Source organism: Meriones unguiculatus, chromosome 1 (assembly GCF_030254825.1).
Source record: "Meriones unguiculatus strain TT.TT164.6M chromosome 1, Bangor_MerUng_6.1, whole genome shotgun sequence".
In the NCBI taxonomy this organism is placed as follows: domain Eukaryota; kingdom Metazoa; phylum Chordata; class Mammalia; order Rodentia; family Muridae; genus Meriones; species Meriones unguiculatus.
The window spans coordinates 35,635,011-35,662,984 of record NC_083349.1 but is presented as its reverse complement, the minus strand read 5'-3'; the positions used below and the strand labels follow the sequence as shown (position 1 = coordinate 35,662,984).

Below are 27,974 nucleotides of genomic sequence, written 5' to 3'. Positions count from 1 at the left end.
GGAAGATGCCTTTTCAACGCTGATGAGTACTGCCAGGTCTTTCAGGGGGCCTGGAAAGGATAACTACAGAAAATGAATTGACTCGTGAGAGATGAGATGCCTGTCACCAGCCCTTGATAAGAGCGGTTCAGGGTCCAAAGTCTGAAGATTCCACAGCTCACAGCAGAAGCACCCTCTATGAGTTCACAGGCCTTAAACAAGAATCCCCTTGTTCTGGAGCTTCTGGACATGGACTTGGCAATGTTTCTGGCATCCCTGGGTCTCCAGCCTCCAAAGACTTGTGTCAGGAGTTCTCAGTTACTGTAATCACTTAAATCAATTATCTTACAAACCCTCCCATAAAGCCTATAGTCTACTGCTTCTGTGCCTCAGGGGATGCTTGAATAAAACACACAATTCTAAGTAAGTCTATTTATCCTATGATAAAAAAAAAAATGAGAGAGAAAAATGTGTTTCTGCATTCTCAAAACTATTGCTGTTTAGTGTGAAGCGAAGAGAGAAGACCTACTCCGAGTAATTTTTCAACTCTTCTGAAGTATCGTCAACCATGTTGCTCTCCTGGGCTTCCCGGGCCATGGCTCTGTACAGAATACTAGCAATGACAGCCTTGACTGTGGCCTCCTCGCCATGCTGCCAGAAGAACATGGCCATCTTCTGCCTCTTCATCAGCACAGCCCACACCAGCAGGTCATTGTACGGGTAGAGGAAACCAACGGCCTCAGGGTCCTCTGATAGGCTGTGTCTTTCCTTTGACTTCTTCTTGGATTTATTGGAGTCTTCAGCCTTGTCCTATTACAAAGGAAACAAAGTCCTAAGGACTCACTCAGAAGCATAATGCTTAGCTAAATGTAATACGGCAAGTATCCTAGAGATACTTTTTTAAAATAACTACTAGCTACATTAGATCCCAGCACTGACAGGGGAAGAACGCAAAACAAACTAAGAGCCCAGATATCTACCATAGTGGAAGTGTTAGTAGAAACTATCCAGGAAAGCTACTATGGTGTGCCCACCATACAAGGCATATAAAAGCCATCAGAAGGGGATGTAGCTCTGTGGCACAATGACCAACTGATGTGAGCAGAGCCCTGGCTTCGATTCTCACAACTATTTTTTTTAAATGCATGCTTTATTGAACTACAACACAGAAATTAGAAGGCCACGAGGACTGAGTTCAAACACAGCCCTGACTCCATAGTGAAACCTTGTCTCAACCATGTGTGGAATAGCACTGGGGTATCCCAGCAAGCACAACTTGCATTTTGAAGGTAATCTATTTGAGTAAGTAAGAATTTTATTTAAAAAAATCCTCTACTTCTACCTTAACAAGCTGACTTGTCATTGTTTCTTTGAAGAGTGGCATTAGTGCTGCCAGCATAAATTCAAATAGATCAGTTCTGTTCAGGTGACAAGAAGCACTGTGGCAAGCTCACCCTTTCCAGGTCAACCAACATGCCACTCACCCTCCCTGTGTGCTGTTGTATGGCTTCCTATCTCTGAATCAGTGTCCGATATAGTGTTTACCGCCTTGAGAAAGGTGGAAACATTTCTCAGGCACCGTTTTATCTACCTCTACATGCATGCTTACCTCCCCAGTTCAACCAAGTACTCAGCATAACGCTTAGAAATAATAAAGGCTTTTAAAAAATTATTTGTACTTTGAAGCATCCTAACAAAAAATTATTAGAGTGTTTCTTTCCTTTTTCTATAGACAAAAAGAATCGGTTCATTAATAGTGGCCAAGGGCCATGTCAACAGCTGTGGAAAGGAAGCAATAAGCTAGCAGTATAGGATTTCCATAAAAATACTTAAGCAAAAGAAGAAAAGAATGGGCTAAAGACACACACTCATTATCTTTGCTATACTGTAAAATTAGGATAAAACTTAATCTTAGGATTTAAGACTTAGTTGGGGAAAAGAAGATACAAAAGGACCATCTCCCAAGAATTGAGAGCTACAAAGGGAGTGGTCCTCATAGCAACAAGGCTTGAGCAAGAAGGTTGAGAGTGTCATGTTAGGCTAATGATTATAAATATTTAATACCATGGTATACATAGCCTATCTGAGTCACCAACTGCACAGGGAAGAGGTGGAAACAAGGAAGAGAACCCGAGGAACAAACCCAGACAATCAGTGGGTTGTCAGTGCCATACTGCTGAAGAACAGCTGTGTCAGAGCGATGCTTGGAAACCACACTATCGGCTTATGACACTGGGGAATGATTCTTCATTGGCACCTCCCTTTCTCCAGTGTTAATGAAGAGGCCATCTCGGTCTGCAAAACCAACTTAATTTTCAACTCAGCAAACAAAGGAGTGTACCTTGGATTTGTAGGGCTGGGCAGTCCTAAAGAACTGGGAATGCAGTGTGCTTTCCGAAGACTCCTTTCGATTTCCCAAGGAATATCTCTGATGAAAAGGGTGCTGGGAAAGGCTCTGAGCAAAGCTGCTCACACTCTGGCATAATGTTGTTATTTTGATTTTAAAGAAAACAAAAGAAAGAGAAAAAAATATTATAATGTGACATTTTTCTTTCCAGATAATGTTGAAAACTAAATATATGTCCTCTCAAACATGTAACACCTATGTCCCTTGTCTGTGATTAATAATTAATGTTCCCTTGTCCATGATTAATATCTCTGGAGATTTCTCACTCAATAACGTCTCCCAGCCTCCTTCTGATGAACACTATTTCCTGACATCTTAGAGAGCATACTCTTTTGTTCACTGTTACACACCTGAATTCCTTTCCTATGTGGAAATTCCTTTAGAATCAACAGATCTTCTAGCCTCAGACACAGTTCAAAACAGGCAATAAAATTTTATGGTTCTTGATAAGAAAAAGTTTCCATTCACAAAGAGCTCTAAAGTTAAAGTGAAGCTAGAAAGTTCTGGAATTTTTCCAGGTGATATATACTATCTCCACTGCATGATCATCAAATGAAGTGTCAGCAAGGAGAAAGAGCAAATACAGAGACTGCCATAAGATCCTAGGATACAAACCCCAGGTTTTGATATTCTCACAACTTCATGAACAGGACATTAATCTGCCCATTTCATAGACAGGAGCATGGGAACACAGACAGGTAATGTTTCATGTATCAAGTAAGGAAACTAATAGGATTCAATGCCAGACCTCTCTGATGCCACACCATGAAGGTATTAGCACTGTGGTCTGGTTGCAGTCAACTCTGGGAAAAGCAACTAGAGAAATGGGACATGTCATACTGAGGGGCCATTTCCAGAACGAGCAGGAATGGAAAATGTCCACATCAAGGCCACATGGTGATCGTGCCCCTACTGATGCCCAGTAGTGCCACTTTTTCAAAGGCAGTGGCTGATGCTGGGTATCCATTGGCTTCAGAAATTTTAGCAGAGGTTATTTCCTAGGTAAGATGTGGTTTTGCATGAGGGGTTTTTCCCCCACTGGGAGAAAAGTTTCCTGAACTTAAATTGGGCTAGCCCTTTCTCCGATTCTTTATAAAGGTCCAAAGTAGCTGGATATCCCAGGTTCTTTATGGAACCTCCTCCCAAGCCTTATTCTAGTCTCATCCCTGTCCAAAGGTCTCAGTGACACTGCAGAGCCCTGCCCTAAGATCTGAGCACTGTGTCCTTCACTGTGCCCATTCTTCTCTGTACACCAGTCCAATGTTCCTCTAGAAAGAACTAGGCTTCTCTAGGTACAGGGCTATGATGTCAACTCTCCCTTTATAATCTTCGTCCTCCAAAACTATGACAGAATGCATATTCTCATCTGTAAAACCAAAACCATTTGTTGTTTGAGCTCACACTGTTTACATCTTTCAGTATAATTCTTAGATGCTTAGCCCAATACACAGTCTCGAGACTATAGGCCATTGTTAGTTTATGGAAGTAAATCTATTAAGTGTTTGACCTCTGGCCTCCTTGTTTTCAAGAGGAAGAAAAGACAGACACAGCAGCTGCCCTTTAACCAGACTCATCACAGCACTTCAATGTCAGTGCGGCTCATGTAACATTCCATTTCATATTGTGGGTAATTTACTTATCAATCTGTTTCTTCTAAGAGATTTCTTATTCATCTCATACCAGCACACAGAACCTCAGCACAGAACTATGTACAGCAGGTGACATGTGCCCTCTGACAGAAGGCTCGTGACAGAAGCTTTTGCCCCCTGGGACTCTTTCTGCCACTTTTCTAAAACTGCAATTCCCAGTTCCCCTTTCTCTCACTGGAGTACCTTTTAATGATGTTACCTTGCGTTTTCTGTAGAGGTTGTTGTAGAGCACCCTGAAACTTTTCCTAGTGTAGCTGCTTCGATATGCTCCCCCAATGAGGTACTCTATTACCAGCCCGATGTCGATGAGCGTGATTCTGTAGCTCAAGAGAAGTGTGTGCTGTAAGGAAGAGCAGGGAGTCACGGCTCTGGGGTTTCTTCTCTTGTCTCTTTGGCCATGTTCTCAGAAGACAACACATTTAGCTTATCCATCCCTTTCTCTTCAGCATATTGTGATAAAGTTTTAGGAGATAATTTAGGCATGTCATTTTGCTCTCGCTTAAAGCAATGTAACTTAAATTTATATCAACATTCACAATTTTGCTTACTGTAAATTTGACAAGTAAATATGTTCCTGTCATCTAACTCTCCAACTAAATCAACAGAAGCAGAAAGTCCAACTCTATGCAATGAGAAATCAAGCTTCAAAAAATAAGAGAACTTTTTTTTCTTGGTTTTTAAAGACAGGGTTTTTCTGTGTAACGGAGCCCTGGCTGTTCTAGACTCACTCTGTAGACCAGACTGGCCTCAAACTCACAAAGACATTCCTGCCTCTGCCTCCTGAGCGCTGGGATTAAAGGTGCGCACCACCACACCCAGCCTGAGAGAACTCTTAAAATACGCTGTGGGTGGCTTTTTACCACAGTGACAAGTGAAAGACACTTCAAATTTTCAGGTTGCAAATTACTCGACATGCAATGAGAACATTCTGAACAAAACACCAGCAAAGGTATTAAACCATCCTAACTCCCTATGACACGGCTTAGATGTACAAAAGCATTATTTGCATCCCTGAGCTGCCACTGATACTCAAAACAATGACAGGGAAAAAAAAAAAAAGCAAAACAAAACAGAAAAACATCCCGAAATCATACACTAGACATCACCAAAAGGCCTGTGCTGCTGATGTCCTCATTGGCTATGTAATGGATATAGTCCACTGGGGTACTGGCCCATTGCTTATGTTTCTTTGTTTATTTTGGTAGTTTGTTTTGAGACAGGGTTGAATATGTAGCCCAGGCTGCCCATAAAACCTGGATCCTCATGCCTCAGCCTCCTGAGTGCTAGAATTATAAGCATGAGCCACAAAATCTGGCCTGTTTGTTTTGGTTTTGTTTGTTTGTCTGGTGGTGACAGTTGAACTCTAGATCTTCCATAAGCATATTGTCACTGAACTACATCCTTCTTTTCCACGTTCACCATAACTAATGTCACTTATTTGATGGGTCAAACTTTGAAAACTGAAACGAAGTGGGGAACATAAAAGAGTAAATTGGTGATTAAGGTATTTAGAATCCTACGTAAAAAGAGTAAGTAATTCACAATAAAATACAAACTTACATTTCATAAACTTTCATTTCACTATCTCAAAGCTAAGGTACTATGCAAAGACTATTTTCAACTCTCATAGTTAGGTTACCTGCTTTACATCTTGGACAAGATGATGCAAAAATGTATTAGTTGGTCCTTGTTTCTGTGGTTAAAAAAGAAGAAAAATAATCATTTTCTTTAATGATCATGTTCTGGAGGCACCTTATTTCAGACCAACAGTAATTCAGAATATCAAAAATCTTCTTCAGCATATCTGGTAATAACCCTAAAAAAAAAATCCTAAAGAGAGAGTTTCCCAAGAGAAGCTATTATTGTTCAGATGTAGTTTTCAAAGCATGTATATTTAGAGAGATAGTAAGGATGTTACTTTTATGTGGTAAGAAGCACAAATTTTGAGGATTTTTTACTATCCTTTATCATATATAAATTCTATCAAATAATCACATCTCTTTGCACACAAATGCACTCTATCAATTGGTATTTTGTTGAGTACTCACGATGTTCAGTTTTCTAAGGATTCGAGCAAGTGTTCACAATAATAGCAATGATGAATAACACACGTATCCTAAAATGTAGCCATCACTGTGAAGATGTGTGTGCTGAGAAGAGGCTGCAAGTGCTGCAAATTCTAGAAAGAGAGCCGCACTGGAGCAATGAGTAAGAATGACCTTTGAAGAGGAGATAGTATGAAAGGAACGGGAAGGATGACTCAGAAGGGTGCCTGGCGTGAACAATGGACCTTTTCACAATGGATAAGCCAACTCAGTGTCAACAAAGAGTTTTGGATAGGAAAGTTTTAAGAATATCTTTTATTTTTATGTTTGGGGTGTATGTGTGGGTTTATACAAGTGTGCACTGATGGAGGTAAAAGAACAACTTGTTGAGGTCAGTTTTCTCCTTCCACTATTAAGGTCTCAAGGGTTGAACTTGGTTGTCAGCCTCTGCCACAGGTGCTTTTACCCAGTGAGCCAGCTCATTGGCCCAAGAATAGCTTACTAATCGTACCTTTAGGTTAAGACACTCCAAAAAACTGAATAAAAAGCAAGTTGTTCTTATTCATATTGTAGAATCTATGTAGATAAAATGGAATTGTAGTCAGTTAGATGGAACCAGAAAATATCATTCTGAGTGAGGTAATCCAAATCCAGAAAGACATGCATGGTATGTACTCACTTATAAATGGATATTAACCATAAAGTACTGGATAACCATGCTACAATCCACAGACCCAAAGAAGCCAAGGAAGGCCTGAGGGAAGATGCTTGAATCTCACTCAGAAGAGGAAATAAAATAGACAGCTGAAGTAGATCGGGGGAGGAAACTAGGTGGGAGGTAATGGATCAGGTGCGGGGAGAGGCAGGAGGAAGACAGAACAGAAAACCAAGGGGGCCATTGCTGGGAAGGGAGCCATTAGGGGTGACCCTAGCTGAGACTCCTAGCATCAAGGGATATGGAGCCTGAAGTTGCCACCTCCTGTAGCCAGGAGGAACTTCCAGGGGAGGGAGAGGAACAATAACCTACCCATAAAATCTTCAACCAAAAATGTGTCTTGCTCACAAAAAGTGTAGGAATAAAGATGGAGCAAAGATTGAGAGAATGTCCAACCGATGATTGGCCTAACTTAAGACCCACTCCATGGGAGAGAGCCAACTCTAGAACTACTAATGGTACTCTGCTGTGCTTAGAGACAGGAGCCTGGCATAACTATCTTCTGAGAGGCTTCATCTAGCAGCTGACAGAAACAGATGCAGAGACCCATAGCCAAACAACAGGCCAACTTGAGTTTTGTGGAAGAGTGGGAAAGATAGAGGGAGTCAGAGGAGTCAAGGACACCACAAGAAGACCGACAGAGTCAACCAACCCGGAACCATTGGTGCTTACAGAGACTGAACCATCAATCAAAGAGCTTGCATGGGCTGGACCTAGATCCCTTACACATATGTAACAGATGTACAACTTGGTCATCATATGGGTCCCCTAGCAAGAGAAGTAGAGGATGTCTCTGACTATGTTGCCTGTCTTTGGATCCCTTTCCCTAGCTGGGCTGCTTTGTCTGGCCTCAGCAGGAGAGGATGTGCTTAGTCCTGCTGTGACTTGAGGTGCTAGGGTGGGTTTGTACCCTTTGGGAGCCTCCTCTTCACCGAAAAGAGAGTGGGAAACGGGGGGGGCATGAGGGTGGGACTGAGAGGAAAGAAGGAGCTGGGATCAGGCTTAAAGTGATCAGATAGATAGATAGATAGATAGATAGATAGATAGATAGATAGATAGATAGAAAATGCAATCTCTCTCTCTCACACTCATATACAAATGGAATCAGCAAGGTGACTTTAGCTGGAAAGTAAGTCCACATTTCTGAAAACTAAGTTGGTACATGAGCATTGGAGGAAACAGGCAAACCATAAGCTATCTAGCAAGCAAATCCTGAGCAAGATGACACAAACTGTTCCATACTCACTGTGTTATAAAGATCTTCCAGCCGGGGGATGGTGAGGAAACGGTGGAGGTTCACCCCATTTTCTATCAAGAGCTTCACAAAATCCACCCGATCCATCGCTAAGGCATCTAACATTGCTTGTTCTAGAACTTCAGGCTTTTGGGGACACAAATAAGAAAGAGGTAAAAAGACAACTAATATAAGAAAAATAAGAATACCACTGCATAGATGCCATCATTATAAAATACAATCTCCTTAGGAAGACATAGTTCAGGGAAGACATAGTCAAGAATGATTCATGTTCTTGTGTGAGAAAAGACAAACACTGTAACAACCTCAAAGTTCCCCCAAAGTGATGGTGAGTCCTAAAGGTAATTCTAATTTGCTTTTTTTTTTCTTTTTTGTTTTTGTTTTTGTTTTTGTGTTTCGAAACAGGGTTTTTTTCTGTGTAGCGTTGGCTATCCTGGACTGATTTTGTAGACCAAGCCAGCCTCAAACTCAGAGATCTGCGTGCCTCTGCATTTCAAGTGCTGGGACTAAAGGCAATCATCGCCACCATCACCCAGCCTTGTTTGTTTGTTTTTGGTATCATCATTATTCTATTTAAATTCATTTACCTGGATTGGGGGTATAAGTGGCATATTGGACATATTCATGTAATTTTTCCCTTATCAAAAATTCCAAACCCATAGCAGAGAGATTTATTTAAACAAATCAATTCACAGGTACTGGGTGAGAGGTAGAGGAAATGAGAACAGCACTGAGGAATGTGAAAAGAGTTGGTCAAGTGGTGGTTGGCTCAACAATCCACCCAAAAACCAAATAGTCGAAGTGAGAAGCATCAAGAACCACCTAGATGGGGGCCGGAGAGACGGCTCAGTGGTTAAGAGCTGTCTGCTCTTCCAAAGGACCCGGGTGCAATTCTCAACACCCACATGGCAGCTCACAACTGTAACTCCAGTTCCCAGGGATCTGACAACCTCACACCAATGCATATAAAATAAAAAAAGAACCACGCAGATCAATGTCACATAAGAGTTACACTGCGCTTAAGTCAATGCACACGTGCTCAGTCTAATGTTGGGACTTGGAAATCGTTGTCTCCACCTGACCCTTTACCACGAGCTATGAGTCTCACACCTCCCAGCTGGCATATACGTTTCTTTTCCGGCATCATCATCAATGCAAGAGAAGACAAGAACCTGCTGACACTGAGGGGAGTCCCCCAGCAAACAGCAGCAGATGATTCTTGGCTAAAGTTCAAACTCACAGGGCACAAAATATCTCCCTGTCTGTCCTCCGCCCTTGAATAAGATGTTCAACACAAGGGGATTTTAAAAAAAAAAAAATCTAAACGAAACCAAATAATTCAGGAGGAAAGATTCCAAACAAAAATTATTAACAGTTTCCGGCAGATAAATTATGATCTATTTCCAGGTGCCATTGAACACGGAGAAAAGAAAGTCCACTCAGCAAACGAATGTGCTCTTCGCAATCAGTAGACTAACCCTCTGCTATCCAAAAAAGCAAGGCTTCCCTGAGGCTGAGAAGCTGAGAAAACCTGCCAACTACGAACACAAGAACAGCAAGAAATATGATTAGAAGCAACTGATTAAATATGCAGAAAACAGAAATCAAAAAAATAAATAAATAAAAAGCAGAGAAAACAAAGAGAATGGACTGGAACTATGAAAGCAGGTTTGAAAGGATATGCATAGTGAATCTGTACACCTTTGCTGTTGTGAATGAGGATGGCCCCATAGGCTCATATAGACAGATGTTTGGTCTCTAGTGGGTAGAACTGTTAGGGAAAAATTTGGAGGCATGGCCCTGTTGGAGGGGGTGTGTCACTAGGGGCAGGCTTTGAGGTCCAAAAGATTTGTGCCGTATCCCATGTGCCTCTCTGCCTCCTGCTTGTGGTTTTGACATGGGAGCTCTCAGCAGTTCCTGCCACCTTGCTTTCACTCCACCATCATGGACCCTAACCCTCTGAAACCATAAGCCCAATTAAATGTTTTATTTTATAAGTTACCTTGCTCATAATGTTTTATCACAGCAATAGAAAAGCAATGAAGATGAGACCTAATGCACACCATTGTGAAAGTTCAGAACCTTGGAGAAAGAAAATATTAAAAAAAAAAAAAAAAAAAAAAAAAAAAAAACTTCCAGGAAAGAGAAAAAAATTACCACAATGGACCTAAAGACAGAATTATGTTCATTTGTTAGCACCAGTGCTAGGCATTCGAAATTCTGTAGAAAGGAAAAAAAAATTCTGGGGCCAGCAAGATGGTTCAAAGGGCAAAAGTGTTCACCCTGAAAACATGGCAACCTGAAATGGACCCTTAGAACCTGCATTAAGGTGTAAGGAAAAGACTCTAAAAAGTTTTCCTCTGGTCTCACTTGAGTGCCTTGGCATGTGTGTCCCCTCCTCCCCGCCCCATGACACACCGTCACTACCTCTACCATCTCTACCACCACCACCACAACCTGCACCACCACCAACGACAAAAAAGTAGAAAAAAATTAAACTCTTCCTAACCATGAATTAAAATAGAACCATATATTAGGTCCTCTGTGGATTTATCTTCCATATTCTTTCTTAAGAAGTTACTGATTCATGCAATCATTACAAAAGAGTTAAACTGGAGAAGGAATCTTGAGGCACAGTAAACACAGCGGAGGGGCAAGAAGATCCCATGTTGGGGAGGGAGATCCCAGAATAACATCTAAGCAGCAAAACCAGAAGGCAGCTCAGACACTGCGGAGTGACCCGCGAGATTGAGAGGTCAAGGAGTTTCTAAGACTGATGAGTCAGAAGACATCATGTGACACAATTTAGAATTTAGACAGTTACAGATATCAGAGACATCAAAAATGTCAAGTGTGAAAGGCTCATGGTAGCAGAAAATCATCATTTTCAAAGCCTTGCAACTATATTTGATGTTTTAAACCATGTGCATACGTTAATTTGAATGAAACATAACTGAGGTAAAATCACAAAAATTTTTAGTAAAATTAGTGGTGATCATCACTACTATTGAGCAGTGGTACCAATGATTCATTCAGGGGAACAGTCTATGAGTTGGTGGTTGTCCCTTAGCTGTGGGCACAGTTTCAGGCAAGATTCTTATGCACCAGCCTCCTGGTCTCGTACTTGATGGACAAGAAAATGTGCGGCTCTGTTCAGAAGCTTCTGAGTTAAGGGTCCTGCCCTCATCTTGCACAAACTTCTTAGGCTTGTTCCAGGGATGAAGGACTACCAGTGCTTGAGTTGAAGAGAATCCATGAGCAGAAGAAACACAGACACACTCCAGCCAGCAGCCGTCAAGTTAAGCCTTCATTGAAGCCTTAAACAAACTACTTTTCATGTCTACATGCAGAGCAGTCTTACTTGAAACTGAGCGGCAAAGAGACAGACAATACAAAGACAAAGATGCCAAGGCCTGTCTCCCACTTTAGTCTCGATCAGATGACTGGATGCTCTCTAGCAGACAAGCTATTTTAGCTAAAGTGTCTACAAAGTACCCTGGACAACTGTTACCACAGCCCATGCATCAGCAGTGTGGCCCGAAGCAGACTGACATTCACTCTGATGGATGCTGACCTCTGAGGTGACTCGCAAGTCTTTCTGAAGACAACTTGTGGGATAAGGTTTTCCTTGGCAATAATTACTCCCATCAATAAATGCTTGTCATTGATATAGTCATTTAAGATCACACTAGTTTTTCTTATCTTGGTTTAGTCACAATGGGTTCCTATAGATGTTTTAACCTTGTGATCTAACCTGGCATTTTACAAGAAAGGTGATTGACAGTGTAGGAGCAAGGGCAAGTACAAAGGCAGAAGAAAAGACACATTGTGTTTTCAGTAGGTTAGGAGGTTAAGGAATGCATTGCTTTTAGTCTTCTTGTGGTAGTCTCTACTGTGTTTCACTATAAATGCTACATTTTAACGTAAAACAAAACACTAAGAAAATACTTAAGTCTAAATAATAAAAAACAAAATCACACTCAATTAAAAAACAAATTTAAAAATCTTTCCATTGTTTTGATCTTTTAACTTCTAAGTGAAGCTTCCATGAAGCCAGTAAAATTTTGTTTTCAGGAAGACAAACCAAGAAAGAGGCATGCCTTCGCTTCCCTGGGTGCCTGGCCATCAGAACTATACCTACCTCTCCAATTCTATCTTTGTCCCTCCCTAACAAACCAATATGCAAATTAGTTTTTTTTTTTCAAATAACCTCATTCTCATTATACCTTCCAATGCTGTCCATAAATTAGGATATGTTTCTTGGCAATGTCCACTCTGTCCCAAGCCATTGCCAGATTTAATTGTTCTGATAGCGATAAGCTTGTACCTAGGGGGGAAAATGAAATAATCATATATTTTATCCAAAAATTTGTAGGTGAGAAGCACAGAAACATCTAGAACAGGAGAACAGGAAGTGAGGCAGAACCGCAGACCTGCTGGGTCACTCACCCTTCAGCAAAGCCGTGAGGATTGCCAAATCAAGGTCTTGGTGCTCCTCAGAATCAGCATCAAATATGGTAATCTGTGATGGGTGAAAATCAGAAGGCCCACACAGCTTAGAAACTACCTTAGAAATGTCTTCAAATGGTACCAGTAAGTAAACATTTAAACTACTGAAGAAAATATTCCTTGTTTTGTCATTTCAAAACAGCATGGTTTTATTCTATTTGTAAAAGAAAAACCGTTTCAAATAGGGTGACGGAAGATTAGAGGCACCTGGGAAAAATAAAATCCCATAGAACTTACTACTCACCTGCCTCAGGAAGAAACTGTGTTAACTCCCAATACAAATGAACTCATCCCTCCGTCAGAATGAGAAGGATGTGAGAGCCCCGTGCTCACTTAAACCTAGAAACTAAGACCTCCGATGCTCACCCTAAACTCAGTACGATGGCGACCCCCATGACTGGTACAATCAACTGCAGCCTTCTCAGTGTCAAAGTGCCCAGGGCATCCTAGTGTGTGAATGACTTTTAAAATAAATCAGTATATAATGTGTTACCTACCATTGTGACACCTTTTAATAACGTATAATGTTTTTGTGGTTCTTGTTTTCCCCTCTGCTATTCTTGCATCCCCTTGTACCCTTCCCACAGATCCTTTTCCTCTTTATACCCCATGCATTCTTTGCCCATGCACATACGCCCCTACCCTTCTTCATCATTAACCTTTGCTGGTCTCCTTTCTAGATGTTTAGACTTTACATACATCTATGTCTATTTCCATACACACTTTCCAAGTGAAACTATATTTCACATAATACAGGAAGCTACCTTAATGGCAAACTTTGGTCCCAGATAAAACTCTAATTAGTCCACCTTGGGGATGTATTTTTTTTTTTTACATTTTATTTTATTTTATTTTTTTCAATGCAGTTTATTCAGGAACCTTGAACAATCCTTGGTCTCTGGGGAAAGCCAGCCCACAGCTTAAATAGCCTCTGGGTAGCCAACCCCAGCGTGCCACGTGGGCAATGCAGATAGGTCCACATACATGGAAGCAAGCCAGATCCTCAGCCTTAGCCAAATGTGGAATTGTTCGTGACAGAGAGCACTCACCATCAGGAAGGTGGAAGGCGGAAACCAGCTCCATCTTTAAGGCATAGCATTACGCAGCTCTCTACAGTTCCCCCTTTTTGTTTTAGACGCATCAGGCAAGAGTAGAGGTCTGATCTCTGATATTAGAAATAAATTGGGACTTTGTACCGATGTTCATTTAGGTGTCATCCACCCAAAGAGCATCAGACCCGTCCGATACCTTTTTCTCAGAGGCGGGACCTGGGGCATCAACCCGCATGCAATCAGACATGCTCTTCTCTGGGTCCAAAGCAGCTGACCCTGAGTGCAGTGCTTAGCCTCGCATCCTGAGCGTAACATTTTAGCTTTTTATGGTATCCAACCATGCTTGGGGAGAATGTCCTGCTTCAATGGCTGTAAAGGCCTGAATGATCATGGCTGCATCACACTGTTGTGAGACTCTAATCTTGCATATAGACCACAGGCAAACCAAGGAGACCAACACCAGAAGGCTTGCTAACGCTCCCATGCCCGCCCATTCCAAGTTCCATATCCACAGAATGAGAAAGAATCTAAAAAAAAAAAAGCAACAACTAAAAAAACAAAAAAATAACACTCAAGGTTCTATTTTAAAACTATGCTAATACTCCTGAAAATGTTCTATCCCTTTACCCAGCCTGCTACTGTGTGCAAAAACAAAATCAACCTTCAACCACCAACGTACACAAAGCTCAACGGCCGTGATGTGAGCACCAGTTCTCTTCTTTCATCACTCTCGTTCTTTCTGCTCACTGTTCAGGAATTACACCACATAATGACGGAAAGAAGCAAGCATTATAGTAATCTCGCTTGCATGGCCTGTTTTTCTAACTGAGCAAAGGATGGTAGGGTGTCGCCTCTGAGCTCACATCAAGCCTGCCATTTCTTAGCTGGATGACTGGATAAATCACTAAAATTGTCTAGTGTTCAGCTGCGTAATTTCTAGAATGGAACTGAGCAATCGTTGCCATCTTGAACTCATTCCTGGAACTATTTCAGATGAAACAGTAGATGTAAAAGCATGTGGCTACTTATAAACAGGGTTGTGGTCACTGAAGATGCCAAAGGGTTTTACATGTGCATTCTTGCCATGCTTGAGCTTGCTCCATTGGTTTTGTCAGGTTAGAAGCTTTAGCATCAACACAATTCCTTTATGATTTTGCTAAGCCTCCTGTTTCTGGAGAAATCACCAAAAATGGCAACATATCTGCATATTTACTCTAATTTTCTGCTTCATATCATCTTAGTAGCCATCAATAAAGATTTTGGAAATAGTTTCCTAAAACACAAAGCAGTTTTCCTGAGTTTGCATTATAGTCATAGCCCTTTGTTGCTTTGCTTTGCTTTGCTTTTTTGCTTTACTTGAGGCAGGATCTAACTACATAGCTCTGGCTAGTTTGGAGCTCACCATGTAAAGCAGGCTGGCCTTGAACTCAAAAGCCAGTTGCTTCTGTCTCTCTGCCAATGCCTCTGCCCAAGCACTGGAGTTAAAGGTGTATGTCACTATACTCAGCCGAACTACATTTTTTTCAAGACAGGTTTTCTCTGTCCTGGACTCATTTTTGTAGACCAGGCTAGCCTGGAACCACATGCCTCTGCCTCCCCAAGTGCTCGGTTTACAAGTGTGTGCCACCGCACCGGCTCTGAACTACATTTTTTTATTGCAGGCTTTATTCTCAAATTTGCCTTTGTCCAGTGCACACCCAGAGACCTCCTGCTCTTCTCAATCCAATGCTGTGGTGTGGTCGTCTAACACAGCAGACGAATTCACTGGACACCTGGAGCGGCTCTCTCAACACTTCCAAGTGTTTGTGTTTGGTAACTTTTCTGTAATACTGTTGTTTTTTTTTTTTCTAAGTGCTTCATCCCAGATAGAACCTGACACTTAAAGCAAGAAGGGTGGAACAGTAGGAATACAAGTTCACACAGCTCAAAGGTCCAGTTTTGCAGAGCTACATCCATCAAAGTTGAAAATAGGTATTCCATCATTTTTTTTTTTTTTTTTTAGTGTGAAATCTCCTGGAAAGTGGCCTTTTTTTTTCTTCTTCTTCTCAATGCAGTTTATTCAGGAACCTTGAACAATCATCTGACCCTGGGGAAAGCCAGCCCACAGCTTATATAGCCTCTGGGTAGCCAACCCCAGCATGCCACGTGGGCAATGCAGATAGGTCCACATACATGGAAGCAAGCCAGATCCTCAGCCTTAGCCAAATATGGAGTTGTTTGTGACAGAGAGCACTCACCATCGGGAAGGTGGAAGGCGAAAACCAGCTCCGTCTTTAAGGCGCGGCATTATGCAGCTCTCTACAGTTCCCCCTTTTTGTTTTAGATGCATCAGGCAAGAGTAGAAGGTTGCCTTTTTTAAGACGTCAACTTATCCTACTTACGGAATCCTTGTGTTCCATGCACTCCATTAGAATTTGAAAAAGGTGCTTAGACTGTCTAAGGCTAAAGTTGAACATGTTCTGAATCAGACAGAAGATCTCTTCTTTCACCTGAGGGCGCAGAATCCTGGCAGAGAAATAAATGGGCATAACTTGATGCAACCCATAGCAGAGACCAAGCCAGCAACACTGGTGCAAGAAATTCCATCTGGGTACCTAACTGAGAAGGCTGCCCTCGAGACTGCCCCCATTAGCAAGAAGCAAATCCAGGAAGACGGGTGCAGAGAAGGATGAGTTTTAATGGGAGGGGTATTGGTCCTCCAGATCCCCTGAAGCAGCACACTCTAAGGTAGTGTTCTCAAGCTGATAGGGATCCAGAAAGCAGCAAGTCTTCATAGTTCAGGCATAATATTCTCAAACTGTCTAAACGCCTAAAACGGTAGGCCACTGCTTGGTTAAAAAAAACCAGCAACCCTCCTGGATACAGGCAGGGGTCTGGGGCACAGTCCAGCCACTGAAAGAGGACTGCCTCAGCCTGTGCTGTGACAGTGTCTGGCCCACGAAAGCGCACAGCCTAGAAAGTCCAAGGTGGAAGAACAAACAGTCATGTTGTTTTCAAAACAGAAGGGTCAACAACTCACCCCCCATCCTCCAAATGTTTGTAGGTGAAGGCCAAGAGGTCAGCAGCTCTGCCTGTCCCCTCGCACACCACCACGGGCTCCTGGTTCTTGACAGTCTCCCACACCGAGAGGATGACATTAGGACCTCCTTCCACCACCAGCCCCACCACAGGGACACCTTGTCTTGAGCCTGTTTCAGGTCACAAATAGTACCACCCTGTTACAAAGCTACCTTGATTTTTACACTTACATCCTTCAACCACAACCATTATTTTTCTGCTTTATAGATCAAGACCAAATCAGAAACTTGGACTTCAGATGAAATATGTCACAAATAGGGTGAGAACATCTTCAAGCTTTTGCTGGGTAAAGGATCAAATAAAGGCTTTCAGTAACTGGAAAAAAAAAAAAAGGCCTTAAAATTTTTTAATATTTCATTGTTGCAAATTCTAAAGAATTTAAAAATAAGCAGAACTATATAATAGATACCAGTGTCTCCACCGGCATCAAAAACAGCCAGGCTTTGTCAGTTCAATAAACTGTTAATAGTGGGAAGGGCAACCCTCAGTGTCTTTTCTGCTTCAGCATGGTACATCTTTCACTATTTTTTATCATGATTAAATATTATCTTATCAAAGCCAGGACACAAAAAAGCTGCAGCAACTATGGAGCCATTCTTTTATAAAAGCTACTAAATGGAAAAGTTATAAAATGACATTTATAATACATCCTATTTGCATTTTCAAAGCCCTAGGGATAAAGGTGTATTTCATAAGTATATATGCTCCTAACTATATGTATAACATGTTCTGTAATGGAACAGAAATCTCTGAAAGAATATACCCTAAACCATTAACAGCGTAAAAGGTGATGATTAGTAAAAATGTTAAAAATTGACTTTCTGGATGGGCATAGGAGGAGATGAGGGAGAGCGGGTAGGATTAGGGAGGGAGGAGGGAGGCAGCTACAGCTGGGATACAAAGTGAATAAACTGTAATTAATATAAAAAAATAAAAATTTATTAAAAAATTGATTTTTTTTGGTATTTTGAAACAAGCTGTAGCTATATAGCTGAGGTTGGCCTTAAACTAATAAGGCCATTTGCTTTAACCTCGTGAGTGCTACACAAGTATATGCTGCCATGCTCAGCTTGACTTTAATCATCTTATTGATTTAAATTTTAACATTATTTATTAATCAGTATGTTACTTTTAAATCTATATATTTGATTTTACATCTTAAAAGAAGGAAAAATGGTGGGCAATATTTTATATCCATCTCTGAGCACAGAGAACTTCACTTTGGGTAAAGCGTCTTCAGGGTCATACTGTGTGGCCATCCCTACCCTCACAGATAGTGGGTTGTGGTGGTTTGAATGAAAATGTCCTTCATAGGCCCATAGGGAGTGGTGTGTGTGAAGAGAACTTCTAAAAGTTTATATGTGAAAATGTTAATGGTTAGTTCTGACAGCCACAATGTAAAAAAAAAAAAAAAAAAAAAAAAAACAACTTTCTTTTAGTGTATGCTCCCTGAGTGTTAAAGAACGCAATATTTTACCACCAGAAAAAGAAATCAATAACGGCATGTTGGGGAAAAGAAAAAAAGAGAAAGAGAGAATTTTATTCCTGATAGGGATAATTTGAGTCAATAACTAATTCCTTCAAAAATAAATATATTTATGATTGCTTTCTCTGAAACTATTGTATTATAAAATTTAAGCAGTAGGAGGGGCAGGGAGAAAGGTTGGTCAGTAGGTACTGAGCTACAATTGGACAAGAATGCAAGAAATTCCCGTGAGTATTACAAAGTAGGATAAGTATTGATAAAAATAATGTGGCGTACATGTCACAAAGCTCCAAGAGGATTCTGAATGTGTTAATCGTAAAGAAACAGGAGAGATGTTTAACCTGATTAAAGCACTAGCCAATGCATTCATGGTACTCCAATAATATATAGAATTATATTTCTGTATGTCAGTTAAAAAGATAAATTTAATAAATATTTTCCATTAAACATTAAAAATTCTAGTGTTGGGAAGCCTCGGTAGAGAGCTGCCAGCTGTTGCCTGCCAAGAAGAACCAAGAAGACCTCCCGATCCTCCCATGTCCACTCCCTCTCCCCTGTGACCTCCAGCCAGGGTGCCCAATGTGAAATTCCCAAATAATCAATAGAAATATTATGTTAAAAAAAAAGGGACTAGGAAGTTGAAAAAAAAAAAAACAGTCTAGCCTGAGCTACATTCAGAAAGCCTGAATGTAGCCCAGAAAAGTAGTCAATTAATGGAAGGGGAAAGACATAAAAGGAAAGGAAAGCAACTCGACACAGCTTTGTTTTGCAGGAGAAACAGACTGGCAAATTCTGTAAACAGTGTAACCACAGATCCGGGTGTGATGTAGCTTCAAGCTGCTGCTGCCATTACTACCCACCCCGGTGGACCATACCCTGGGAAGTGAGAGCCGGAACAAGCTTTATCCTCCTGAAGTTGCTGCCATCAGAGCATTTCATCACAGAGGGGGGGGGGTGGTTTAAGACAATACCAAACACATTTTTCTCAGTTTTTACAATGATGGTTAGAGGCAGACAGATCCTTACGTTTAAAAGGTCTCCGTTCCTCCCGAAACCCTTCTTGTAAGGGCTGCCTAGTGTGCCTGCCCGGTACTCCTGTTCCACAGGGAGTGCCAACAGATCATTTACCCCATACCACGTGGCCACTATGCACCCTGCCCGAGAGATCATCTGTAGTCTGCTCTGCAGACTCTACTCTCCAGCCCAAAATGGCTTTCCTCAAGCAGCTGTGTGAGCACAGAACAGGATACCAGCCGTATTTCTAAAGCCCTGTCTGATTTTAACCTTATTTTTGATTTTCAACCCCTTTCCTGCCTAAAGTCGCTAGGGCTGGGCCGACACATGACATTTCAGTCTTCTTTGACAATCAAAGCTTAGATGCATATTCCCCTTGGTTCATCTCCTTATTGGAAATCACACACACACACACACACACACACACACACAAATCTGGCCCTATATTCTCTTGGAGGCTTTGCTCAAGTTTCCTTCACAACGAAAGCTTGGACTACCCTGTTCCCCAAAGACTTCCTCTGCCCTAATGCCACCAACAATTCTTGTAAGCCTACATCCTGCTTTCTCCTATGCTTTGGCACACACGTGTTAACTGGCTGCTCTGGCTGCTCTCGGGCAGCAAACCCATTAGGTCTGTCCACCCAGGACAGACGACAAGGAGGCACCTTGTCCACTAGCAAGCCCACAGCCAGATGCTGAGCTCTGAGGGAACTTACAGCTGTTTATCTTCTGCATTGAGAGATGCCTCTCCAGGTTCCTCCTGAGCTTCATTTCATTGCCATACTTGCCCACAGTCCCATCATCACACAGGATGAAGTGAGAGTGCATAGAGTTGAGTGTGGTGAGCTTGCTGAGCGGGTTACCCAGAGTCTGGTACATGCATACCACCTGAGAGACAGCAAGGACAAGAGGGCATCAGGGCTCCAAGTCCTTCGCCAGACGTCACAGATCAAAACCCTATCCTTATAGATCAAACGAGGTCCTACATTAATACGCACCCCACAGCGCATGAGAACGACAAGTTCAGCAATACCCACACCTACATTACCCTGTTCAGCAGCATATGCCCACAACTGCGGGCTTTGATGTCATCGTAGTCATAGTACTAAAATGGTTCTAAATACTAACTTTTCTTTTTTGGCACTTACCTTCTTTCTAACCACTGAGGTTTAGTTCAAGGATGGGCACCAGTCCACAGACTACCCCACTAATCAAAAGTTGTTCCAGTATACTTCAGAATAACATTTTGGCACTATTTTTTTCACATATTCCAAAGAAAATGAAGGATAGCAGACAGCAATGTGGCATTGAGGACATTTTTACATTTATGAAAAATGTAAATAAGCTGCTGCATTTCTTATTAACAAGTATAAGCCCAGGGCAAATTTAAATTTGAGTAATTTCTTTTTTATTTATTATTATTATTATTATTATGTTTTATTTATTTATTATTTCTTTTTTATTTATTATTTTTTAATAATTTTTATTTTTTATATTAATCAGAAGGTTATTTACTTTGTGTCCCAGCCATAGCCCCTCTCTCATCTCCTCCCAATTCTACCCTCCCTCCTTTATCTCCTCCCTGCCCCTTTCCAAGTCCACTGATAGGAGAGGTCTTCCTCCCCTTCCATCTAACCCTAGCTTATCAGGTAAGTCTGAGTAATTTCTAGCTCCCTTTTTCTCATGTATAAGTGAGGATAATGGTCATTCCAATATCACAGGGTTTCTGTGACACTTCAAAAAAATTAAGATGCATTGGACTTTAACAGTTAACTCTACAATTCCACAGCATAATACTAAGGCCATAAACCAAAAAGAAAATCACTGGTAGGTTTACTACATGTTTTGTATTTATAGAAAGTGACAATAAATAATGCAAAATAAAAACTAGGAGCAATGCTAAATACTGACAATTATATTGCTGGGCTGAATGATAGCAGTGCATAAAAATATACAGAGATAATAAACTTCATAAGCAATCAGAGAATATAAATCAGAATAATTGGCTATTGTTCTATAGTTGTCAAAATAGTGAGGAAGGGGTACATAAAAATGAGTTCCATTGCACCTTGTTAGTAAAATGTAAATTTATACCACTCTCTAGAAGGCAATGTGTCAATGTACACAACTGGCTCCAATTATTTCTAGGTAAATAAACAGTCTAGTACTTTATTACAATATTAATATCATTGGCTCAAAATTTAAGAAACAGAAAACTACCTAACTGGACAGTCAGAGGGATAATTGACTCAATTAGAGTACGACAGAAAACTATTAGCCGTGAAAAGTCAGAGCCCACAGATTGAAGACTCACAAAAAGCAACAAGAAATTTTTCTAGGAAGAAAAAAAAAACATGGACAACCAGCCAAGAATGCCTTTCTTCAAATTAGAAAGCAAGAAAGTTGTGAGAGAAGATGGGATTTTTGTTGAAGTACTCGGGATCCAAAAAGGCTCTATTTGACAAAATGATACCATTGAACATGAATCATCCATCAGTCACAAGGATGAATGAACCAGAACACTTCAAATAGCTTTAACCTCATGAGCTTAAAACAAAGCCATTTTTCACCTCTGAGGGATGACAGGTGAGCATCTCAAGGTTTTGAAAACTTGTCAAATAAGGTACCAGGTGTTATTTTGCTCTTCCCGTATTCTCGTGTACCAGGAGATAAAACAGATGTTAATGAAAAATGTTTCTCTTTAGAGGGTGTTTAAGCTAAAAAGTCTATAAATAATGCTATAATTAAATATGATTTGTAGCCTGTTAGGTTTTTTTTGTCAAATTGACACAAGCTAGAGTGATCTCAGAAGAGAGAACCCCAAATTAACACAATGCGTTCATCCGATTGGCTTGTAGGCAAGCCCATGAGACGTTTTCTTGATTGTTAACAGATACAGTAGAGTCCAGCCAACTATGTGTGGTGTCATCCCTGGGCTAAAGGTCCTGTGGTGCAGAAGAAAGCAAACTGAGCAAGTCAGAAGGAGTGAAGCAAGATTCAGTGTTCCTTCATGCTTCTGCTTTAGTGACTGTCTAGTGGTGGACTGTTGAACAGTTATGATATTTAATATTGATTTATACTTTAGTAAAGCAGTGGTTATTCCTTAACCAGCTGTATACCCAAATCATCATACAGAGACTAGGATTTGTTTAATTAACCTAGAGCACAATGCTGGGCAATAATTACTCCATCCTAACCCTCCAAGCCCGCATAGCTTCCTTCCACTCAGGTTTTCCATATTATACTTGCTTTTCAGTCCTATCTTAGGTCCAGTTCAATTTTCCTGATATTTCCAGGTCCTCTCCTCCCTTCACCGGACCAGGATGTCCCACCCTAGTCTCTCCATTGCTCAGCTTTGGCTGGTTGGTTTTATTGGCAATATAGAGAACAAATGGTAGCATAGTTACACAAACTTGAGACAGGTGATGCTTAAAACAAACATCACAATGCAATGTCCAGATTGAAACCAGATAGTGGGGTAGAGAAGTCAGCATTTGAATAAACAAGGGTCAAGTGTATGCAGCCCAAAAGAACGTAATGTAACCTGTAAGTCATTCAAAGCCTTTCTAAGTTGTTTTTAGTCATGTTCTTAATTGCCACAAAAGAACCCCTAAGGAGAACGTATTGCTGTTGAAAAAATGAATCTAGGCATAGTTGCCGAAAAATAATAAATAGATATCACATGATACATAAAGGGAACACAACTCCTCTCAAGACATAAGTTTGCACAAAAAAAAAATCTGAGTATGATCATACTTGAAGATCAAACCAGCAATTGAGAAATACAAAATACAAAAGACATGCTAAGCCTGCTTCGATGGGTGAAATCTGGAAAATCCAAACTGTGGGAAACTTTGTGGCAAATAGCTCAATGTCTTCAATAAACCAGAGGGGGGAAAGATGAATAATAGTAGGTCAAAGAGAAAAATTGAGAACCAAAGGATGTCCTGGCCTATCACAATATATGAAACATTGTTGGTTAGTAAAATCAACCCTTTTCTAATACGGTGAAAGTTTATTGGATTTAGATTTTACAGACATTAAAGTTGAAGAAGACTCTTGGGAGGAGGAAGACAAAAAGTGATAAGAAAGATGGATGACAAATGAGAGTCAAGGGAGGACAAGTTTAAGCAAGATACCTTACATGCATGTGTAAAGATGGACTTTACATGATGAAGTCCACTATTTTGTACAATGAATATAGACTAAATTTTAGACTATGAGACAATGAAAATTTGATTATAGAAAGAACACTTTAAGATATTGGTAAGGAGATGAGAATGGTGGCACATGCCTTTAATCCCAGCACTTGGGGAGGCAGAGGCAGGAGGATCACTATGAGCTTGAGGTTAGCCTGGTCTACAAAGAGAGTATAGAACAGCCCTAGCTACAGAGAGAAACCCGGTCTCAAAAAAAATAAAATAAAAATAAACAAACTAAAATAGGTAAGGGAAGGACTTCCTAACTAAAATTCTAATTACTCAGAAAAAAAGACCAATGATTGACAAATAGAACCCCGTGAAATTTCGAAGTTTCTATACAACAAAAGAATTTACTAATCAAGTGATGAGGCAGCATACAGAATGGGAGAAAACCTTTACCACCTACACATCCTGTAGAGGATTAACATTTGGAACAATCAAAGAATTTAACACACTAAACATCAAAAGCCAAACAACCCAATCAAAATGGCTTATAGACCTGGACAAAGAATGTTTAAAAAGAAGTACGAACTAGCAATAAATATTTTTAAATTATTCAACATTCTCAGCCATCAGAGGAATGCAAATAAAAACTACTTTGGGATTCTACCTCACCTCAGTCATCAAGAACACAAGTGCTGCTGAAGATATTGGGGAAGAGGAATGCTTCTTCACTGCTTATGGGAATGTGACTGAGGTAGTCACTATGGAGATCAATGTGGAAGCTGCTCAAAACAGTTTTTTTTTTGTTTTAAATAGAACTGTCCTATGACCAGACAATACCATTTCTGGATAAAAAGCCAAAGGAGTCTGCATCTTTCTACATCCTATCACAAAGATTCCTACACACCTACACTTATTGGTGCTGTGGTCACAACATCTAGGAAACGGATCTAGACTGTTAGCCATAGATGAATGAATAATGAAACTTCCACATGCATACTCAATGGAGTTTTATTCATCTATGAATAAAAATGAAATTTGTGGGGAAATAAGTGGAATTGGGAAAAAAAAAATCATACTGGCTGAAGTCACCCAGAACTAGAAAGACAAACACTGCATATTCTCCCTCATTTGCAGATCCTACCTTCAAATTTTTATTGTTTGTATTTAAACCTAAAAATTACACTGTTTATTAAATTTTTGACACTAAGTTAATGTTCAATCCCTTTGTCAAACTCAGAAAATTTCAGTTATGAATAACAAGTCCAAAGCAATCTAACATCTCTTAGTATGAAACAGCAAAAATTATTTGCTGTACTTATGCTGTCTGAAGAATTCCATTGCAGTGGTTATGTGCATGTTATAGCTAACAAAACAGAGACACAAATAATTAAAGTCCATTGTCACATTCACAGAGACATGGAAAGTGACAGAGCTGGGCTTTAACTGCATAGGGTGTGTGTGTGTGTGTGTGTGTGTGTATGCGCATGTGTGTGTGTGTGCATGTGTGTGTGTGTGTGTGCATGTGTGTGTGTGTGTGTGTGTGTGTGTGTGTGTGTGTGTGTGTGTGTTGGAAGTGGTGATAGTGGTGGTAGTAATAATGCACTTCATAAACAGTGCCCAAATCACATATTAATGATCTGTTTTCTGCATGGGACCATACTATATTCAGAAGGAATTTGGGATTAAAAAAATAAGAAAGCAAAACAAAATCTCTATTTTAAGACGGACTTGGAAAAACTGTGAGGAGTGGAGGGAGGGGAAACTGTGGCCAAGGTACAGTGAATGGGAGAAGACTTTTAAAAATATAAATTTTGTCATTTGTTTTCTACAAAATGATGAATATGGTATTCCATACTATTGAAAGCAGCAAATCTGATAAATTTATACACAGGTCATATAAGCAAACATATCAGCTTTAAGGGTTGTAATGGAAAGTGTGAAAATAAAAGATGGCCAACTCTGGCTTTTATTTATATATAGCTTCAGGGGTTTTGGTGGTGGTGGGGTTTTTTGTTTTTTGTTTTTTTGCTTTTGTTTTTGTTTTGGATCTTTTTGTTTAAGCTGGATTGAATTCCTGTAGAGGCAAAGGACCAAGAAAGGGGACATGAGTTGGGGACGGCGTGGCAGGGAAGGGATACTAGGACAGATGTGACATGAGAGTAGAGGGGGGAAATTCTGGAGGTGAAAGGTTTAAGCTGGACTTGGGGGAGGAGACTATAAAAAGAGATGGGAGAGGTAACAAAACTAAGGATGTGAGGGAAAAGTCCTGTGGGACCTTACTACTTGGTGAGTTGATTAAAAAGAAATTTAAAAATACTTATTTTGCAGACATAATTGTTGCATATTGAGAATTTGCTCCAAAATATAAACACCATTATTTGAAAATGTATAAGAGAATAAATGAAACAAAATAGGACAACAAATTAATAGCTGTTAAAGCCGGGAAATGGTACACAAGAATTCATGTTTCTAACCTTGCCTCTGTTTAATATATGTGACTTTTCCAAAATAAAAGTAGGAATAAACTATGACCATGTCTACATTAACTGGCATGAGAAAATGACTGATAAATAATCAAACAACAAATACCAGATTCATAGTGTAAGATTCTATCGTTGCTTTTTTTAGAAATACATATTTTCGAGACTCCGGCAATGGCTCAGTGGATAAAATGCTTGCTGCGCAAGCGTGAGGACCTATGCTCAGATGCCCAGTATCCACATCAAGAGCCAGGTGTGGTGATGTGATCTGCAACACTAGGGCTGTGGGGACAGACAGATAGCTTGTGAGGGTCTCCTGCACAGACAGCCTAGCCAAACAGCAAGTTTTGGGGTCAAGTGACTCTCCAAAACTGAAGTGAAGAGCAGTAGAACACATTTGACATTGATCTCTGGCCTCCACAGACACACCCAGGGGCAAGTAAACACATACACGCATGTTCACAGAGTCATACATGCCCCCATACACACACAACAAAAATTTTAACTCTATATGTGTACAAATATGTAAGCAAATCTGCAATAATAACATGCCAAAACATTATCAGTAACTATCTTCTTATGTCTTTTTCTAATGCATTATATTTTTAACAACAATAAAACACAGGTGCTTTGTAAATAAGTTTAGGCAGTCCATTCTCTTCCAACAAACACCGACAGAAGCATACACAGATCTGGGGAGATGGTTTATATAGCAAAGAATTAAATCACCAGAATGCACATTTAAAAGAAGAAGAGGAAGATGAGATGGGAGAAAAGCCAAGCATGGTGGTACATATTTGTACTTCCAGCACTGGAGAGAGAGAATTAACAGGGTTAATCCTAGGGTTCTCTGGTTGGCCAGCCTCACCTACTCAGTGAGCTCCAGGCCAATGGGAGACTCTGTCTTAAAAGAAAAACACTGGGGATGGATGTAGGGCATCTGAGGAACAACACTCAGGTTGTTTTCTGGCCTCCACACAAGTCTACATACATATATGTGCACCTGTATGCACACACACACACACACACACACATACACACACACACACACTCACTCATTATTACTCACACCAAAAAAAGTCACTACACAAGAATGCACAAAGCAGAACAGAGTGTAAGCTGGGGGAAGAAAACTAGAAAGGGCCAACTAAAGAGCGTGATTTGCACTCTGCAAAATACTGCAAGGCTCTGTACATTGGCTGTGTGAAGAATGGACCCACTGTCCAGAACTTGACAGAGACTAACATGGTGCAATTTACATTTTTTAGGAATTTGTCTGCTTTTGCATTGAGGCTAGACTACAACAGACAACAAGAGTGAGAGAAAGGAAAACTCTTACAAGAATTTGAATGTCAAAGCATGGCCACTTGGATTGGCCTCGGTGACAGTAGAGGGGAAAGTCAGATTCTGGAAATATTCCAAAGTTGGAGCTGAGAATTGACTGACGGGTTCCATTTGAGGTTGTTATAAACTTAATCCAAGTTTTTTTGGCTTAGGCAGTAGCAAAATGGGGCTCGAATCTTGTGAGATAGGGTAACAGCTTTAGGCGGAAGGCAGATGTTTGGGATTTATCACATTTGAGGTATTTTATCGGACGTTTAGGTACATTGTAAAGTAGGCATTTCAGAGACATGTTCATTCCCTTTATAAATGAGCACAGTGGCCTCTAAGCTGATGATAGGCGAGTGAAAGGATTGTCTACTCACATCTTTTCCAATCAGTTCTCTCTGGTTCTCAATGACACCCCAAGGAGGTATTCCAACTGTCCAGATTTTCCTCAAAGACATAGAGGAGTGGGCTTTTAAGGCATCCCCCACATGCTTGGACACGCCTATGAAACAACCAGAGTAGAAGTAGAATTTCAGCTCACAGACCATGCTAAGCAGTGACTCTCACAGAAACAAATAGAGAATCCTATGTAAAACATCATTTTTTTAAGGCAGGCTCCTAGCACAATGGATTAGGTGCTAGCTTCTTGACTCTCTCTCTCCTCTCTTAACCTCTCTTCCTCTTACCCCTGAACAAGGACCTGAATAATTCTCCTCTTCCTTGACCCATTGCTAACAGTTTACACTACCCTTGCCTTGCTGGAATGTTTCATGCGCCATTCTGCCATTCTCCAATGTACCGGGAAATGCCCTGCAGATTAACTCTGAT

At 40.6% G+C, this 27,974-nt stretch overlaps 1 protein-coding gene across 1 annotated transcript in view; it reads right to left on the bottom strand.

The window, feature by feature from the left end:
• Positions 1 to 27,974, bottom strand: part of Trpm6 (transient receptor potential cation channel subfamily M member 6) — a 141,322-nt gene that overhangs the window by 74,776 nt on the left and 38,572 nt on the right. Inside the window, exons 6-16 of the mRNA XM_021652914.2 lie at positions 27,524 to 27,648; positions 19,906 to 20,077; positions 16,631 to 16,799; positions 15,993 to 16,116; positions 12,500 to 12,572; positions 12,277 to 12,377; positions 8,042 to 8,176; positions 5,675 to 5,728; positions 4,235 to 4,375; positions 2,321 to 2,455; positions 509 to 789 (exon numbers count right to left, since the gene is read on the bottom strand). Coding sequence (XP_021508589.1) covers positions 509 to 789; positions 2,321 to 2,455; positions 4,235 to 4,375; positions 5,675 to 5,728; positions 8,042 to 8,176; positions 12,277 to 12,377; positions 12,500 to 12,572; positions 15,993 to 16,116; positions 16,631 to 16,799; positions 19,906 to 20,077; positions 27,524 to 27,648 — 1,510 coding nt within the window. The remainder of the gene's footprint in view (positions 1 to 508; positions 790 to 2,320; positions 2,456 to 4,234; positions 4,376 to 5,674; positions 5,729 to 8,041; positions 8,177 to 12,276; positions 12,378 to 12,499; positions 12,573 to 15,992; positions 16,117 to 16,630; positions 16,800 to 19,905; positions 20,078 to 27,523; positions 27,649 to 27,974) is intronic.